The following is an 18,992-nucleotide window of genomic DNA, read 5'->3' on the forward strand; positions in this document are numbered from 1 at the left end:
ATAAATAAAAGCAATCATATATTTTTTATATTATAAAATTATTATTTTCTTAATATATAGTGTTTATTCATGATATCTCTGATTAGAATGTTATAGTTTTTTAATTTTTTTTTCCTATTTATATTTATTCATAAACTCAGTTTTATAATTCCATTTTGGTATTGTTTTAAGGAACTTAACTTTTTGAAATAACTTTTTTGTATACATTATTGAATTCATTAAATTTTTTTGTGACAAGCTTTTACAATTTTTTTTCAGTAAATTTATTCATAAAATCTGTATGTACCTAGTAGTAGTATCTGTCTTTCCTTCTTTTAAAATAATTTATACATATCATTGGCACTTTTCCTGTCACATAAGAAATATTTATTACTTTCATCTCTGATATTTGAACTTTTAAGTGGCCAACATCAGCCTTTGTCACAACTCTCAAAAACATCTCTCGAATAAAATAAAAGTTTTATTACATTTATTGTTAGTAAATTCCCAATGCTTTCATCAATTTCTACTTGGAAAGTAAGCGAAAAACTCGGAAAGTTTCGACAAAAAAAGGAGCTTTAAATTTTCATCAAGGAAAACTTTATTAATATCTGCCGTGTTTCCGCTTCTAAGTCTAAGTACGGATACCAAAGTTTCCTTCTTTGAAATAAACGTTTGTTAAACCGATAAATTAAGTATTTTAGGACGTGATTCGAACAAGAAATAATCCTGTAAAATTCCAAGTGAATAACTTGTAAAGAGAAATTTTGATATATTTATACTATTACGTACCTTTGTGATGGGAGCAGCTTATATATTTGAAACAAATAATCTGTTTTTAGCATAATTAACAGTTAATGCTAAGATGAGTGGAGAACCGAGATATTTTCAAGATGGAGGTCCATCCGGTTATTCAAGAAATCAATAGCAAGCAAACGCTTTTATCTATTACAAATTCCAAAATGAAAACCCACATTTATAGGAGCGTGTATTTAATATTTTTACAATTCTAATATCCAACCCCATTTCCGTAAACATTATTCAATAACCAGACCGCTCTGGAAACCGCAGCGCTGTCAGATGCATTTAATATACTTCGTTCTAGTTATGTATCGGGTGCAATACGACAATCCAATAATTCAAAACAACTTGTCTGACACCGAGTTCCAGATTAAAAAAGATTTATTACTACATCCATTATAATTTAAGTTCAGAATAAAGTTTTAAAAATAGAAAGGGAATACCGTTTTTTGTAATCCCTCTATTTATGGTAAAAAGTACATTGAAGAAATAATACAATGGAAATCAGGGTTTATATTTTCTGAGTCTTGAAGTATTCCCTCGAGTCGAAATTAACCATAGATCGATCGAGTCTCCTTTTTCTGTAGAATAAAAGTCTTTGATTTATCATTCCCCAGAATGGTATACCATATCTCAGGTAAAATTCAAATAAGGAAAATATACTATCTATGCTAATTGCTGGCCTAATTCCTCCCTCATAGCTTTCAGAGCAAAACATCCAAATGAAAGCTTTTTGCTCAGTGTGATAAAATGATTTTCAAAATGTAACTCTCATCAATTATCATCAACTAAGTACCTAGTTGGTATGTCAGGAAGATGAATAGTATCTAAAAGTAAATATTTAGATGAACAAGGTCAATAATATAGAAAAAGAATAGGACCTAAAAGTCCAACTGAGAATTGTTACAAATGCCATCAGAAAATTGTTCCAGCCAAAACATGTATGACATGCATATGATTCTTAAGGAAATTTATATCCAACTTGTCACTAAATTAATCGGGAAAAATTGACTTCTCTGAAAGTCTGAAAAGTTTTATTTGTTTTCGTATATATACGTATTTATCTGTTTGTTTATTTTGTATTTGGATGAATATTATCTATTTATTTATTTTAAAAGTCTAAATGAAAATGTTTGATAGAGCTTAAAAGATCTAAGTTACCGGTGCGTCTAGAATGAACGTCTCTCTCTCTTTCTCATTAATTATATTTATTAACATTATAATATTTTCCTACAAAGGCGCACTTCTTCGGGATAGGTCCTGCGCAGATGCCCAACACTGGCGCGGAGTTTCCGCCTACCAAGGAATCCAGTTTGTGATTACACTCTGGTGGGTTGCATAGCAACTTTGGTTTAAGTATACATTTTAACCTAATGGTAAACAAAATATCATATATGCTTGCATCTCTTAAAAGGCTTGTTCCTGCATATAAGCAAAGCAATAATTTCTTTACCCATATATGATATTTAAACTTCGTGACTAAATATACGTTTTCGAGTCCCCTATGTTATTTACAAAAGACAGGATATTACCGTGGGCAGAACAGCTTTGATAAATTTTAAATAAATATAAGGGAAGAGTTCCTTTACGAAAATTTTAATCGAGATAATCGATTCTCCTATATGACATAACCGGGCCCTCGTTTCCATACCATCTACACAGATGCACTAGCGCAGAAGCTCCGCCCATAATATTTCCTTATACAAAGACGCAGATCTTCAGGTGAGGTCGTGCACAGGTTCGGAAGCTCCGCCTATAAGCAAACCCTATATAAAAGCGGCTCAGAGGTACGAGAATTTAGCACATGTATGAATCTTATATGGCTTATATCGGAATCGTATGTCGGCCATCTTGCTTGGCAAAATTGACAGAAATGACGTTGTTGACATTGACTGATGGGACCTCATTTGTCATATATTTGAAATATTTGTAAGCGAGCATTGTCTTATATTGGGTTTGTGTTCAGCATGCTTTTGTTTGGTTTGTAAACAGAAGGATTTTTTTCAATTTACTTCACACCTTATTACAAGACAAACATGGAGTGAGATATGCAATGTAAATTATTATAAGACTTGGAACTACAGAATTTGTTCTGATGACTTCCCTTAAAATTTTAATAACGCTGATACTACTGTTAATGCTGGCTAGTTAATGTTTGCACTGTCTATTTTTTAATTTTATTTTATATTCATATTATACCACTTCCTGTGTCCACTGAGATGTTTAGAGCACTCAGAACTGATCAGAGTAAATGTTTTTATTATAACTTGTTTCTTTTTTTTTCTGTAGGCATTCGTCTTTCAATTATTGAGTTTTGTTACAGTTCCAAGTTATTTTGTTATACTATGTAAGTGATATATGCTATATTATAAGTGGTTTTCATTTTCAATGAGTTTATTTTATAATATATATGATATATTGTTTTTTTAGGTAATACTCTGTCATAGGATTTTTAATTAGTTTCTAAGATCTGTTTAATTTTTTTTAGGAGACAGAAACAAGTATATATTAAATAAAAATAATTCATTTATTGGAAAGTTAGATTTTTTTATAGAGAATATTATTATACATTTTTATAGAATATTTAATTTAAGTGTAGTTATATTTAATGGTTGCTATTTTTTTTGCTCTTTATGACTGGGTCTGGCATGTTCTGATTTTAAAATAATTTTAGAACTATAGATTATGTATTCTTTCAACTTGTGTACGTTTAGTACATGGATGTTAGTACTTATGTCGTTAAGTTTTAAGCATTACCCGAAAACATTTCCTTAATTGGCTGCTAGTTGAGCTATATACTTTATAAAATATTCCTTTTTTTCGGATCATAATGTTGAAGACCAGAATCTGCACTGCAGAAATCTGAATTCTGAGTTGTGTATTTCACTTATAATATTTTATCTATTGTATTTTTGAAAATAAAAAATCATTTGTTATTAATGTATTATTATTATAATAAATTATTATATAATATGTATATAATTTTTAGTAATTATTTTTCAGAAAAATTAAATAATAAATGTTCTAAAGAAAATCATTGTTTTATTTCCATTTTGAAATTGGTAATGTGTAGTACACTATCGTTAACTGATTATTGCAGTACATTAACTCATTTAGATTAAATCAAGTCAAATATATTACGTTTAAAATTTAACAGATAAGGAAAATTAACAATTAAGTTTGATTTTATCCTGATCAACATCTGATGCTAACATCTAACCAAAAATACCCTATGTTCTATCAGTACCATTTGTGATTAGGCGTTTGCTTTAGTTTAATTATTACAAAATTATAAGATTTCTTATTAAATGAAATTTGATTTTCGCGCCTTAATTTGGCCACTCCTCTCTACCATTTTGATTGGCCCAATTAGGCACGTCAAACTGTCAGGTTAGTTACAACAGATTCTGCTGTCAAACGAGAGGGCGATAGCAGATTTGTCAAAAGAATTTCCATCAGTTTGTATGCAACCAACACTCATCTATGGTTATGTGTTTTAAGGAATTGTGTTTGTTTAGCATCAAAGAAAATGCATTTTATCTAAAGTTGAACAAAATACCATATATGCTTGCATCTCTTAAAAGGCTTTTCCCGTATATAAAACATATTTTCTTTACCCATTTATGATGTCAAAAGTACGAGACTAAAAGGCAATTTAAGAGTCCCGTATGTTATTTACCACATATGCAGAGCAAAATTTTATGCAAATACAAAGGATGAGACATACATAAAATATACCGCCCTAAGGTTATTTTACTGAGTATGATATATTGTACTGAGCGGAGCTAAAATATAAAATAAATTTCCTAAGCATAAGTAAATGGAAGGAAAATATGAAATTACTATGAAGGCGTATTCTTTACCTCATTTACTCCTTTTACGATGGCTCTCATGGTGGCATTCCGTGGACCATCGACGGTTTTTCCGTCATCGGTGGGGCCCCAGGAAGCGCTATAGATATCGATTAGGTTTGGTTCATGCCCCATAGAGTTCGCTTCGATCAAATCTGTCATATACGGTTGGTCCAACATTCTTATGCCTAAAAAATAAATGAATTTTGCAAAATAATAATTTGCGTGCCCATTATGTTCTATCATAAGATACTCGTACATGCATAGCAAAAAGTTATAAGTGATTTTTCTAAATAACGCCGTAAGTTTCATACTTCTAGTGTTTTAAACAGAGAATAGCAGATTGGAACGAAAATATGAAAGTAGAAACACAAAGCCAACGTCTCGAAAATTTTATACACGTGTTTCGCTTTAAATTGGAAGTCATCAGAGTTAATAAACACATCAAATAGTAGTAATAAAATGTCTTTTGTCTGATTGTCCTACATATCTTTGAAGGCAGTTGACGATATTTCTCTGTTTATGCAGAAATAGTTGAAGAATCTTCCTTGTTTTTGTCAGGTACTTCGGAAGTTTTCTTAAGTTACATTAAAGAATAACGACCCTATTGAGAAATTCTATCAAGTTAGAAACAATGATGCAATGCCAAAGATAACAACTGATGTAAATAAGCCATTTTAAAGGCATTCCTCAGTTAAGCCGCGAAAAAGTTAGTGAAAACTTTCAAGTTACATAATTGAATTTCTGCTCCTGTAAGCGCGCATATAAGTTTCGTGTCTGCTATAGAGTTTCTAAAAACTTGCCGTCGCAAAGTTTCGGTAATCGCACGGAGACAGACTCCAAAACTTACCTCGAAAGAGTGCTCCCTTCAGTTAAGTTTTCTTAGCAGTTTTGATTTTCGGGTAAATTGTTTTTAAAAATTTCGAGATTCGTTTTGTTGAACTTTACCTTCTAATAATTAATGGAACTTTCGGAATATTAAAGAAAAATTATTTTTTTTAATGTGAACTATTAACAACAAACTTATATTTATTTAAATGATAATTGACAACAAGTGCATTTAAAGACGCTTACAATTTTTTTAAGTATTTGCGTTGTTTTTTTTCTATTTCACTTTCGGTTTGACCGAATATGGACCCAACATCTAAAGTTTCCATTTCCAAAACTGCTTTAGGTATTTTGTGTATGAGATGAACATTTTCAGAAAAAATCTATTTTCGAAAATTCAAATGAACTACCCCCGTTCGATTTGAAAATAATCGATATGATTGAAAACTTCAAATCAAAATCATTGATATTTGATGATTGAAAAATTCATTTTATTACAGGCAAATCACTGAAGTATTTAGATTGTCATTCATTCTAACATTATTAATGTGTTGCCGACATTTCCTTCTAATATTCATTTTTAAACATTATTTTAGATTTTATTCTAGGCTTTTAGAGTTTTTTTTTACCTATCGAGTATTGAAAATAGTTTTTTATATATTTTATTTGACTCATTTAAAATATGATTTCATTTTATACAAGTAATTTCAATATTTTTTATTCCAGGCATTTGAAGTAAGTTTTTTGTTATCCAGGTCTTTTAATAAAAAGTAATTTTTCAGATTTTCCAAGTGTTTGGAGTCATTTTTTGTATCTTCCAGCTATTTCAAGTATTCGTAACTTTCTTCTTGTAGTTTTTAGTACTATGTAAACTAGATGTAGTTGAAAAAAAAACAGTTTTTAAGGAAATTGTTTCGTAAGTTTCGTATTTTCCTCAACGCAGTTGACAAACTTTCTTATTTCTTCCTTTCTACTTTTTCAGGACAGTTGGAGAAATTTTCCTTTTCATTCAGTAAAGAAGTTGATTTTTTTAAATTTTCTCTGCTCACTTGGGAATTTTCTTATTTTTTCCAGGCTGTTAAAATTTGCTCTTTTTTCAGGGCATTTCTTCGACAACATCAAGGAAGAACGAGAGAAAGTTATTGAGAAATTCAAAATTATAGTTATTATTATATACGTCTGATCTTTCAGATGTTTAGAGACATATTTTATTCTAGAGTTTTGGAGTCTTTCATTATTTTTTCAGGCACTAGTAATAACAGTTTTAGATTTCTTTACGTAATACGGTATAAGTATTGCACGTCAATATTTACGTTATCCATGCATTTGATAACTTTATATATTTTTTAATCACTTAATTTCATTTTTAACTTAAAAAAAGGAAAGGAATTTAAATTTTATTTTGTTCAAGCAGTTTTTATTTTTTTCAAGAATTTTTATTTTACTCCAAGTTTCTACAATAATTTTTGTTTAAAGCTTCGAAACTATTTTTTATTTTATTTCAGGCTTTTGACATCCAGTTTTATATTATCTAAGAAAGTTAATAAAATTTCTCTTTTCATCTAGTAAAATACTAGATTTCTAAATTCTTTCCACTCACTTTACTTTTATTACTTTTTTATAATTTTACAGGCAGTTGTGAAACATGCTTTCATTCTCAAAGACAGTCAATAATCCCCTAATTTCTTCAATTTTAAGAAATTTCCTATTTTTTCCAGAACAGAAAAGTTTTAGTTTTATGCCGTCAAATTAGACTAACAATTATTTGAAAATTTCTGTGCATTTGAAGTTATTCTAATGTATGAAAAATCTCTTTTCTTACTGACAGTTTCTAAAGCTTTTACAGTAATATTTGTTCAGGGATTTAAAAAAAATATTTTATTTTAGTTTAGACATAGGATAAAAATATATTTTTACATATTTTCCAGGCGTCATTTTTTGTCTTCAAGGTATAGCAGATTTAATTTAAAAAATAGTTTTTTTGGGCAGGGGGAAGTGCGTTTTTGATCCAATGACATAATGGAGAACCCGCCACTGCATTCACATAAGTAGTGTTATTCTACTTAGATTTAAAATCATTTAAAAATATATTTCCGGTCAAACCGGAAGTGAGAAAAAAATGGCTCTAAATTTAAATAAAACAGTTTTTTGGCAGTATTTAAAATATTTCGGTATAAATATGTTCGCTTTCCTCGTCCATCGCCTGGGGTAATTAATATTTTATTTCCATTTTAGCAGCTAAAATATATATAGCTTTGGTCGTATGAAGCGAGAATTTGTTCGGCTAAAACAACATAATTGTTATTCCGATGTTTAATTAATGATATTTTAAATGCAAATCTTTTAAGGAATATTCCACCAATGTTCTAGCAATGTTTGAATGTTGCATATATCTAGTTAGATCTCTAAGACAATCGTCATTATTTATGAGCATATTTTTAGAGTATAACCGGCTCTCTAAATCTGACTCTATAAACATATTTATACATAAATTTTAATTTAAAACAGGTAAAGCTGTCTTAATGGAGCGTAAATATGAAATTTTCCAATAAAAATAAAGTTTAGCCTTCGTTAAATCTTTTATCGGCTTATACATGCGGCTTTTAAAATCAAAAAACCCCTTGATAATAACAATTTCCTCGAGCATATTAGGTGATAAAGCTTATTAAATTAATTGGAAAGTTATCGCGTATGCAGAGCATCGAGAGGCACTGTATAGCATACTGGTGGTAATTACTTGGCAACGTGCTCATGAATACCATACTGATATTGAATGTGAAACTTAAATTGGGGTGTTAGAAAAGCATAAAAATAATGATATAATCGATTTATCTATAAGGTATCGGCAAGAATAAGGATTGCGATATCTGTTGGAGATACAGCTTAGGTTAACTTAGGAAAAAGTTGCGTTCTTTGATGCGGATATACATGACGTTGAAAAAATATTTATGATGTGCTGATAGATATTTTGAAAAAAACGAAAATTTGACTAAATCGATTTTTTATTTGTGACTCTATTTTAAGAGATATCAAAAAAGTAATAATACTTTTGCATTGGCACTGTTAAGGTCCTACACGATGGTATTTTTAGATCTTATCACCATTTTTATTTTTTTGTATGACATATGACCGAAATAGAAATGTTTCTATTTTTTATTACGAATTCCACGATATATTACATGTCACATTTCTTTGCATACTTAATATACCGAGCGGCACAAAAAAAAACAACAATTTTGCCTGCGGGGATGAATAATTTAATGGAAATTTTAAACAGCGAACAAAATAGTAAAATTAAATAAATTATCCAAAAAATATATCCAGATCTCGTCTAAAGTTGAATATAGGCCTCCTCAAAATTATTCCAGTTGTTTCAGTTGGTCTCTACTCCTTTTATCAGCTCGTAATCTCCACTCTATAATTTTTCTGGTTCACCGCTTTTTAGTTATTCTGGCCACATGGTTGGCCCAGTTCCACTTAAGCCATGTTATGTGCTCGATAACATCCATGACACATGTCCTTCTTATTTCCTCATTTCTAACTCTATCTCTGAGAGTAAGTCCCTGTAGCCTGAATGAAGGAAAGTGTTTCGGCACCATAAGATCTTTTTGATATGAGTCTCATAGAGCTCCATATACAGCCTATAATACTATATATATATATATATATATATATGTATATATATATATATATATATATATATATATATATATATAATCTATTATATCATTAATACCGACCTTTAGGTTCACTTGATCTTAAATTTATTCATGAATTCATGAAAGTTCATGTATAAACCGACTTCTTTGCAAACGGCATCTAACTCAGTAATTATAAAGAATTATGATTCTAAACTTATGAGATTAGAAAATCTCTCTCAATTTGCGTTTTATGTAAATGTGTATGTTTTATGTAAATGGTAGCAATGCTGTATAGGTTTAGAGTACCGATATATGCCGGTTTCCAGTGCTTTCCTGTGATTACACTGTTTATGTGTATCGTATCGAATGCTTTGCGGCAGTCGACGGAGATTGGTTGTATTTAAAAAAGTAAAGTATTAAAGCCCGCCTGTTCCCTATGTTAATATAAGATCTCAATAGAAATCATCCAAATAAGGACGCTTTTGAAAGACTATTCGCTCAATTGTCCGTTCTTAATATTAGGATCCGTCTTATACCCAAGATGATCCTAAAGAAAACCCATGACGGAAAATTAAGATATTGAGTTCATCGGCTAAATACAAGCCATAAAGTGTATAAAATTCATCGGCTTCAAGAACTTTCGGGATATGATTTTAATAGAAGAGTTGAATTTTGTATGTATGTCTTGGATAAGGTTGCAGATAACGAGTTTTAAAATATTCTATTTACCGATGAATGCACTTTTAATAATAATGGCTCTTATTGCTCCAATTCCAATCCGCATGCGTTTAGAGTAGTCCATAATGAACATAAAAGGTCTGTTAATGTATGGGGAGGGATAATGGAGGTGACTTGTTAATTGTTCGACTTTTTTTATGCAACTTTAAATTCAACAAGATTTTTGGAGTTTTAAAATAATGATGTTCCAGTATTATTGAAAAATATTTTTCACGCCCTCGAAGAACTATGTGGCTTCAAAGGAATGCAGCACCCACATTACTCCCCAAATTTTGTCAAAAGTCGCTGCAAATTTTAAAACGAGGGTCCATCCTTAGAACATTGAAGGCAATGTTCTAAGGGTACATCAATGTTTGCAATTAAATGGTCATCATTTTTCTTACGTATAATGTATTATAATGGTCAGTTGAAAATAGATACATTGTTAATACAGTTCTAAATTTGATCAATTGCTAATCTAGTGTTGTGCATGCTGTAAACAATTATAATCAGGTACAAACCTGAATTTAAACTTAGCGTGTCATTGTCCTCAAAAGCCATAACTATTTTAAGTTTAAATTGTTATGGCTTGATTATCCGCCATTAAATTAGGTGTTCAATTTAAAAAAAAACATAACTTCGATATGTTTCTGCACTTTAAAATAGCCGGTATATCATGAAAGTAATTTTAAAAGATGCTTCTGGAACGCCTCTGATAGACCCAATTTTTTAATTTTTTTGTTTACCCTATAGTTTAGCCATAACATTCCGTATCGTACAGGGTGAATAACCCTGTATAGAAAAAAAAGCTGATGATGGTCCCGGAGAATTAAAACGTCGAATTTTTTAAAGATGACGTCTCAATATTGTATCTGTAAAAATAGAGCCACGAAAAGGGAGAAACGGAGATAAAAAGGGAATTTTCGGATATATTTTTTTTGTTTTCAAAACGATCCAGATGTTTCCAATAATTTATAAAAAATTCTTGCATTTCAATTTTTAATTCTCTAACCCTTTTAATTCTTAAAATATGAGCAATTGGATACTAAACTGCTATAACTGCAATATAAATGTTTTTTTTTCTAATCATAGTTTCATTTATTTACTTATTTACTAACGCGCCCAATATACCAATATACCCCAATAATACAATGGAAGAAAACAATAAAATTATACCAAGAATTATCACAAGAAGGTACAAATTAAAAGAAATTAAATGAACAATAGAAAATAACAAAAGCATGAAGGTACACCAAGAAAACTTATGAATGGAAGGAAAGAAATATGCAAAATGAAAAACAATGATGGAGAACTAACGACTAATAAAAAGGAAATATTAAATATAGTAGAGGAATTCTATAAACTTCTTTACAAAAGTGAATATGATGATATTGATAAAGAAAATCCTGACATTGAAGGGAGGCACTTTGCCTTTCTTTGTACGATACATTATTGTTATCATAAGTTCATCTCCAAAGCAAAATGATACAAAAAATATCTAAATCTATATAAAAAAAGAAGTTTAAAAAAACGATAGCCCCGGAGAACACCAACGTCGAATTTTCAAAATGACAACTCTGTTAATATAGGATTTAAAAAATAAACTCACGAAAAAAAAGAAATGAAGACAAACATGAAATTTTCGCATATGCCTTTCTTTTTCTGACCCATTGTTTTTGCCATAATTCCATCTCCTAAACAAATAAATGATGTAAAAAAATCTCCAGGTCTATATAGTAAAAAAATTGATTATGATCCCAGGGACAATAACGTTGAATTTTCAAAATAAAGTCACTATCTATATTGGATCTGTAAAAATAAGGCTAAGAAAAGATATACAGAGATGATTATCGGAATTTTTGGAAATGCTTTTCTTTGTCTGACACATTGTTTTTGCCATAAGTCTATCTTTAAATCAAAATAAATGATATACAGAAATATTTAAGTCCATGCTAAAAAAGAGGTTGATGATGGTCCCAGAAAACCAAAATGTCGAATTTTCAAAAGAACGTTACTATGAATGTTGGATCTGTAGAAATAAAGCCTCGAAAAGTGCATCTCTGTTTCTCAGAGATGAATATGGAATTTTCGGATATGCCTTTCTTTGTCTGACACTTTGTCTTTGCCCTAAATCTATCTCCAAAGCAAAATAAATATGTACAAAAATATCCAGGTCTTCATAGAAAAAAGAAGTGATGAATTTTAAAAATTACATCACTAAATATTGAACCCGTAAAAAATACGCCACGAAAAGAAATAAGCGGAGATGAATTGAAATTTTTGGATACGCCATAATTCCATCTCCTAAAGAAAATAAATAATGTCAAAAAATATCCATGTCCATATAGCACCAAAACATGGAAGTTTCAAAAAATGACTGTCACTGTCAATATTCGATCTTAAAAATAAAGTCAATTGGAATTAAAAGTGGAATTTTCAAATATATATAATTTACGAAAATATTTAGGGAATAGGTCCTAGTGAACAAAAACCTCGAATTTTTATAGAAAATAACTTCAAGCTGCGAAAAGAGAGAAACAGAGATGATATGGAATTTTCGTATATGTATTTTTTGCCTGACATTGTTTTTGCCACAACTCCATTTTCTAAGCGAAATAAATGAGGTATAAAATATCCAGATCCATATAGAAAAAGAAGTTGATGCTTGATTCAGGGGACCGAAACATTGAATGACGTTACTGTCAGTATTGGATCTGTAAAAATAAGCCACGAAAAGAGAGAATCGAAGATGGATATGAAATTTGCGGATACGCCTTTCTTTTTATCCAAGATAGTATTTATAAATTTGAAATGCGACGGTCATTAGCAAACAAATCTTCAACTATATTTTCCCAATGCAGCCTTGGATTTTTGGTTACTTTTAGGTTCCACCCAACAGATTAAATTAATGATCTACCTATTTTTGCCCAACACATAATTTACCATAAGTCAACTTCTTTCACACTTACTGGGATCTAAAAAATGCTAATAAATAAGTACGTAAATAGTAAATAAAACAATATTTGCCTTCGTAGAGTTTTCTTTAGAATAATTAGCAAGAAAAAGAAAAGCTAAAATGAATATATCTAATTTCGCCTTTATTGTGTTTTTATGCGTAGGATAAGTTATGATGCTTAAAAAAGCCAAATCCAGAACCAAATTAAAAAAAAGTAAATCAGACGATGATTTCTGTTATATGAGACGTTGAATTAAATTACGTAAACATCTTATATCATAAAAGTGTCTAGAAGCTATTTTATTATAACGCCAGAAAAATATACGAAATTCGGTTATTTTTCCGATAAAATTATTTTGAGTGCCCTGTCAGTTCCGATCGATCAGTAAATACAAATTTCACCAAATAGCGACAATGAAAACGGAGGTGGAAAGCTGAAGCAAATCAATTTTCCTCTTTGACGCACATTTTCGAGATCATGAATTATTTATGCGGAATAATGCCCACATTGAATTATTTTAAGATATTAATAATGCCTTTCTTGTTCGCTAAAGCACCACTTTAGGCAATGACTTAATAATTAAATTTTAGAATCAATTATTTTGAGTGTATATTAAGATCTTTATTATGTAAATTCTTAAATGTTTTGCTTACCGGCAATTTTGGAATCGTAAGCTACTCCCACGCCACAAATCCCATTATCCCGTGCTGCTGCTACTTCACCTGCACATCTTGTTCCATGGCTGCAAAGAAAAAAGGTAAATTTTATATAAAAGTGTTTAATTTAGTATAAGATTATGCCTTTTAGGATATTAAAATTACAACAAATAGAAAAAATCGCCACGTATTATGAATTTTTGTCTACCTACTTTATCTATATCAAATCATGTATTTTCATATTGACATAATAAAAATTATATTTTAGAATTATTAGAGAAACTAATACAATACAAGCTATGTAACTAACATTATATACACAAAATAATTCTCCTAAATAAAAACAATCACGATACATAAATACATGAAGATATTAACATAAGGTAAAAGTAAAAGAACAGAGCATGGTGTGATCTTGATAGTAGAACATTGTATAATATAGATTTTCTGCCATGTTTAAGTCTCTTGAGAAGATATGTTTTCAATTATTTTTAGGCATCTATGCGACTTAATTGTTTTTATCATAAGGCAAGTGGTTGAAGATCTTTAAGGATGTTACTGGGCCCTCTTGTACCTTCGTTATTCTAGTTCTGGCAATGTAAAGATTGTTGGAGTTACGTGTGGCATATATAGTATTATCGCCACATGTTGCATAGTGCCTCAGGTTTTTAGTAGGAAGTACACTGGAGATTATATTATCCATCAATTGTAAGGAGTTTTTCGTCTTTTAAGTTTTGGCAATAAGACATTTTGAATGAAAGGTGATACATAAGGATTCGTTTTTGCTTTGATTATTGGTGTGGCCTAAATTTCCCCTCGTAAGTTGTTGAATTGCAAGAGTTGTAAAACTGCATAATTCTTGTTTGCAAAATTCTTACATGGCCTTGGTCTATAATCACACCAAGAAAATTAGCTGATTCCTTCTAAATCAGTGCACAGTCATTCACTATCCCCATCAAGAAGTCTAATGGCTCATAATGTTCTATGAGAGGAGCGAAGACTGCAAAGCTTGTCTTGAGACAGTTAAGATGAAGTTAATTTCTTTGGCACTTCTAAGAAAGACTGACGACGCCTATGTCTCCTGCACACATTTATTTGCCATGCATGCCAACACTTCATAGTGTTCAGCATGAATAATGGCCGAAGTATACTCTGCAAATAGGGTTATGTATGCTTCATTAGAAATAATGGCCACTCATAGATAAAAATCAAAAAGAGTATAGGTACCAGGGCATTTCCCTGAGGCATCGAAGATTTAACTTCCAACCAACTGGATATAGATATTCCCTCTTCACTTACTCCTTGCCAAATATGTTTCGATTCACTGATAAGCTGTTCCGATGACTCCATAGGTGTACAATTTGCTTAGGAGGATTTTATGATTGACGGTGTCAAAAGCTTTAGTGAGATCGAAGAATATTTCAAGAAACTTCAACTTCCTGTTAAAATTATCAAGGACTTCCGTTGTTGAGCCAGCCACAAATCCATATTACGTTGGAGCTAAGATTTTAAAGATCTTAATGAACTGAAGAAGTCTTGTCCGAAAGGCCTCGTTAAAGATTTATTGTTTTTAAATGGAAGAACATTTAGCCAATAGTTACTAATGTCACTTGTTTCTTCTTTTTTATTTATAGGTACCATGATTGATCTTTTCAGTTCATTGGGAGCCATGTACAAAAGATTAATTAATTAAATGTGAAAAGGGAACCAATCACTCAAGTATGAAGCGAGCAGATTACATGGAACATCACCCACCCCACAACAACTTTTAGAGGTAATCAGCTTTATTATTCTGCCAGTCAGTCAGAAATATGGGTGGAAAGATCACTGCATGGGTCTGTGGCAATGCATGGGTTATATTAGAAGTAGAGTTTGAGTAAGCCTGTTGACAGAGTCAATGAAATAATAACTCATTAAAGGTATTGGAAATATGGCTTTGCTCTTTGATCTCTGATCCCTCGACTATTATTATTTTATGGAGACACATGTGCATTTATTATATCTTAAGACAATTTTGATTTATTTGTAGAATTAATAATTGTATCTGAGTTACGGTCTTTTTCAATGAAAGCGATATTACATTTATGGGATTTCTCATTTCATTTCATTATGGAATTTATGAGTTATCTCTAATAAAGAATAAGTTGGTTATTGAAATCAAGACTTTTGCATAGTTGATGGAGATCACGAAGATACTTTCATTGATCAGATCAGGAGTTGTTCAAGAACAGTTGCCTCTACCAGAATTCATATTAGGGCGAGTTCCAAACGGATATGCCATGTCAGAGCAAGAAGAAGAACACAATTTTAAGAAAACAATGGCAGTAATAGAAAAATGAGACATATTATTGGCCTTTTTTAAGTGATTGGGCTTTCATTGAATAAAGTTTGTTAAAAATTCTTATCCCTCATTAATCTGTACAACATTGTTATAAAAACAGTTCAACTTACCTAGACATTGCTGGTGCATGGCTAAAGATGAGATATGCCATGCTCCATCTACAGTAAATATACCAGCTCCTGGTATCATATCAAGACATTTAACAATTAAAGGCCGAGCGCCTAGTAAATCTTACTTTATTCTTCTGCTATTATATTCTCATTATATTACACAAACTAGATGACAATTCTGGATAAGATAAATTAGAACTTTGTGGAGGGATCTTGAAGATCGTTTTGAGAAGTTTAAATTGACCTTTGGCTTTGGCCAGAAAATCTAAAGAACCATTCTGCTGCTTTGCAACGAAGAGAACCATCCGAAGTGCATGAAAAGTCCCATGTTATGGGGCGCAAGTTGGCTGGGTGCTACCGAGCCCTTCGTAAAAAATTAAACCGACTGAACACGTCCTGTGAAAAGCACGGAAGTACCACGAAGAAGTAGATATAGGATCAAGTCAGAACATCGTGAACTCTATATCGTAGCTAGTTACAATTTTAATCTTAATCCTGGACTTAGCAAATGGAAACAGGATTCCGATTAGTTGATAATATAAAGCCAAGATTACTACCAAGTGAGCACCAGATCCCGTGATGACCGACAACGAAGATCAAAGTTGTGAACATCATCTGGCTGGCTCAGGAGATTCGTTTATTTTACATCTTGGTGGTTTACATTTTCTAGATTTTATGAATTTGCTTGCTAATTATATATAATTTATATAAAAAAAACATACTAAAAAAGTTCGTAAATTAATAATAAAAAAACATCTAAAATGATTTGCGAACCTGTTTAATAGACTTTGGCAACGGAACTTGCTTAATGAACTTTACGATCGCTTTTAATCTTCATGCCATATTTCATGCCACACTTTGTTGCTTTACTTTTAATTAAACGCCATAAAATACGTTTTCTTTAAGGGAATTAGTTGTTCATTCATTCTTTCTACTATATGATATAATAGTTTAGTACTAAAAAATAGATAATCTTCAACATTCAGTGAAAAACAAACCGAAAACTCATTAAATACGTGCCCTTCGTACATTTATCTGGGTCTTACAGAGTCCTAATTATTTGATTCGTTCATGTGAAAACCCTAATAAATCCATCTTTCCATCGGCTAAATAAAGCTTAACTTATTGTTATTTCCAAACCTTGAGATTTTTTTCGAAACTTTTATATATAGACTGGACATATTGAGCAAATAACGTATACAATGGTGTAAGAACAAAAAACTGAATAACTCTATGAATTTCAAATGATATAACAAGTATATCGGTATCGATCGACGTAAAATGACAAGAGCTCTATTGAAATCGCATTATCCGGCTGCCCACATAGCCCACATAGATAACTCGTAACAAAGAGAACAAAGTGCTTTCGACATAAAGGGTCTGTTCCAGAGTGGAGAGGAGCTGTAACAAACACCCCATAAAATTGTTATGGACGTTAATAAAAACGAATTAGGATTTAAACATGGAATTAATTCGTTGTAGACGTAACACAAATGTGGCTGATAGTTAAGTGAAGAAAGATTCATTTATGAACTTAGGTGGCTTTCTTTAGAATTTTTATTATTAACTTTGACTAATAGATCTTGAAAAAAATCTTAATTCCTGAAGCAGTAATTTTAAGACTTATTGATATTGTTGATGAATTCACTCTTTTTAAAACTCGTGTCCATAATCGCTCTGTAGAATATTTATTAATAAAATGGCTCACACAGTATATTGCCTTTTAAATTATTAAACGATGCTGTATGTTTATAATAAAAATAGGGTTTTAGGGTTTGGGGTTTTGCAAAAAAGAGTGACAAAAATATTTTTTTTCTTAAATGGAACCTCGTGTGTATTTTTGCATTTTCGGATTTTCTGGACATGTTTTGTCTAGAAGTGGCCATTAAAAGCTTTTCAAACTAGTTATAACCAGTCATTTCAATTACCTTGACCTCTATTTGTGGATATTTGACATAGTCTTCAAATAAGTGTTAATTATTTAAAAGTTTGAACCGTATTGTTAGTTAAAAATATTTATAATGCATTTCACTTAGACTCAGATAATCGAAATATGCTTGGCTCTGGTAAGAAAACTAGAACACACAACGAAGTTCAAATAATCTTCAACAATAAATATTCAAACAGAGAATCTGTAAGTCTACAATTAGTAGAATTAAGGCGTGAAGTGAAAACAAACTGGAGCTGTTAAGGATCTGGGCAGATCAGGAGGACTGGCGTTTCTAATGATCAAAAACTGGAAATCCTGTTGTCATTACACGAAAATTTGAACCTCTCAAGTATTCAGCTTTGGGTAAATGCTTCAAAGGAAAAGTGGCATCCTTATAAACTTCAAGAGTTAGTAAAAGAGGATCTAGATCGGAGAAACGACTTGCCAGACCATGACCCAAAGAATAATAACCTAGACTAGTGAGACAAATATGTTTTTCAGATAAGGCAACCTTTTGTTTGAATAGACAAATAAATAGGCATAATTTTAGATACTGCTCACCCGAAAATCTACACTGGTTTAGAGAAAGTAATTCTCAGAATAATGAAGAGATTATTGTAAGGGCGGGGATTATTAATAACAAAGTAATAGGACCTTTTTGAAAGAATGGAACTGCGTTGTCATGATTTTTTAGTAGACGGCTTGGTTGCAGAACAAGCGACAGAGTAATCTGATGATAATCATTCAGGCATGACAAGCCAAGCATTATGGTTTTAACAGGATGGAGCGCTTCCCCACTATGCTACGATTATTAAAATATTCCTAGAAGTTAAACGGTGGATAAGCAGACGTGGCCACCTAGGTCACCCGACCTTAAACCATCAAACTACTTTTTTGGAGTTAGACCAAAAATAAAGCGTACAAAGATAGATTGAATCCGTAATGTAATTAGAAATATTTTTCTAGATAGAGTTAAAAATGTGCATCAAGAATTTATCGGTCGTCTGGGGTACTGCAAAGCTATTATTGGCGGCTACTTCTAGCATTTGATAAGATACATTTTAAGAGTTTAGAGTATAATTTATCAATTTATGTTGCAATAAAGTATTATAAATAATATTTGAACATAATTATTTTGGGAACCGTTGAAAAAAGGTAAAAGGCATAAGATATAAAACTTG

At 31.0% G+C, this 18,992-nt stretch overlaps 1 protein-coding gene across 1 annotated transcript in view; it reads right to left on the reverse strand.

Annotated features, from left to right (window-relative positions):
* Positions 1 to 18,992, reverse strand: part of LOC126735256 (neuroendocrine convertase 2) — a 76,952-nt gene that overhangs the window by 22,268 nt on the left and 35,692 nt on the right. The window contains exons 6-7 of the mRNA XM_050439203.1: positions 13,428 to 13,516; positions 4,644 to 4,819 (exon numbers count right to left, since the gene is read on the reverse strand). Of these exons, the coding sequence (XP_050295160.1) occupies positions 4,644 to 4,819; positions 13,428 to 13,516 (265 nt within the window). The remainder of the gene's footprint in view (positions 1 to 4,643; positions 4,820 to 13,427; positions 13,517 to 18,992) is intronic.

The sequence above is a fragment of the Anthonomus grandis genome, chromosome 4 (assembly GCF_022605725.1).
Source record: "Anthonomus grandis grandis chromosome 4, icAntGran1.3, whole genome shotgun sequence".
Classification (NCBI taxonomy): Eukaryota; Metazoa; Arthropoda; class Insecta; order Coleoptera; family Curculionidae; genus Anthonomus; species Anthonomus grandis.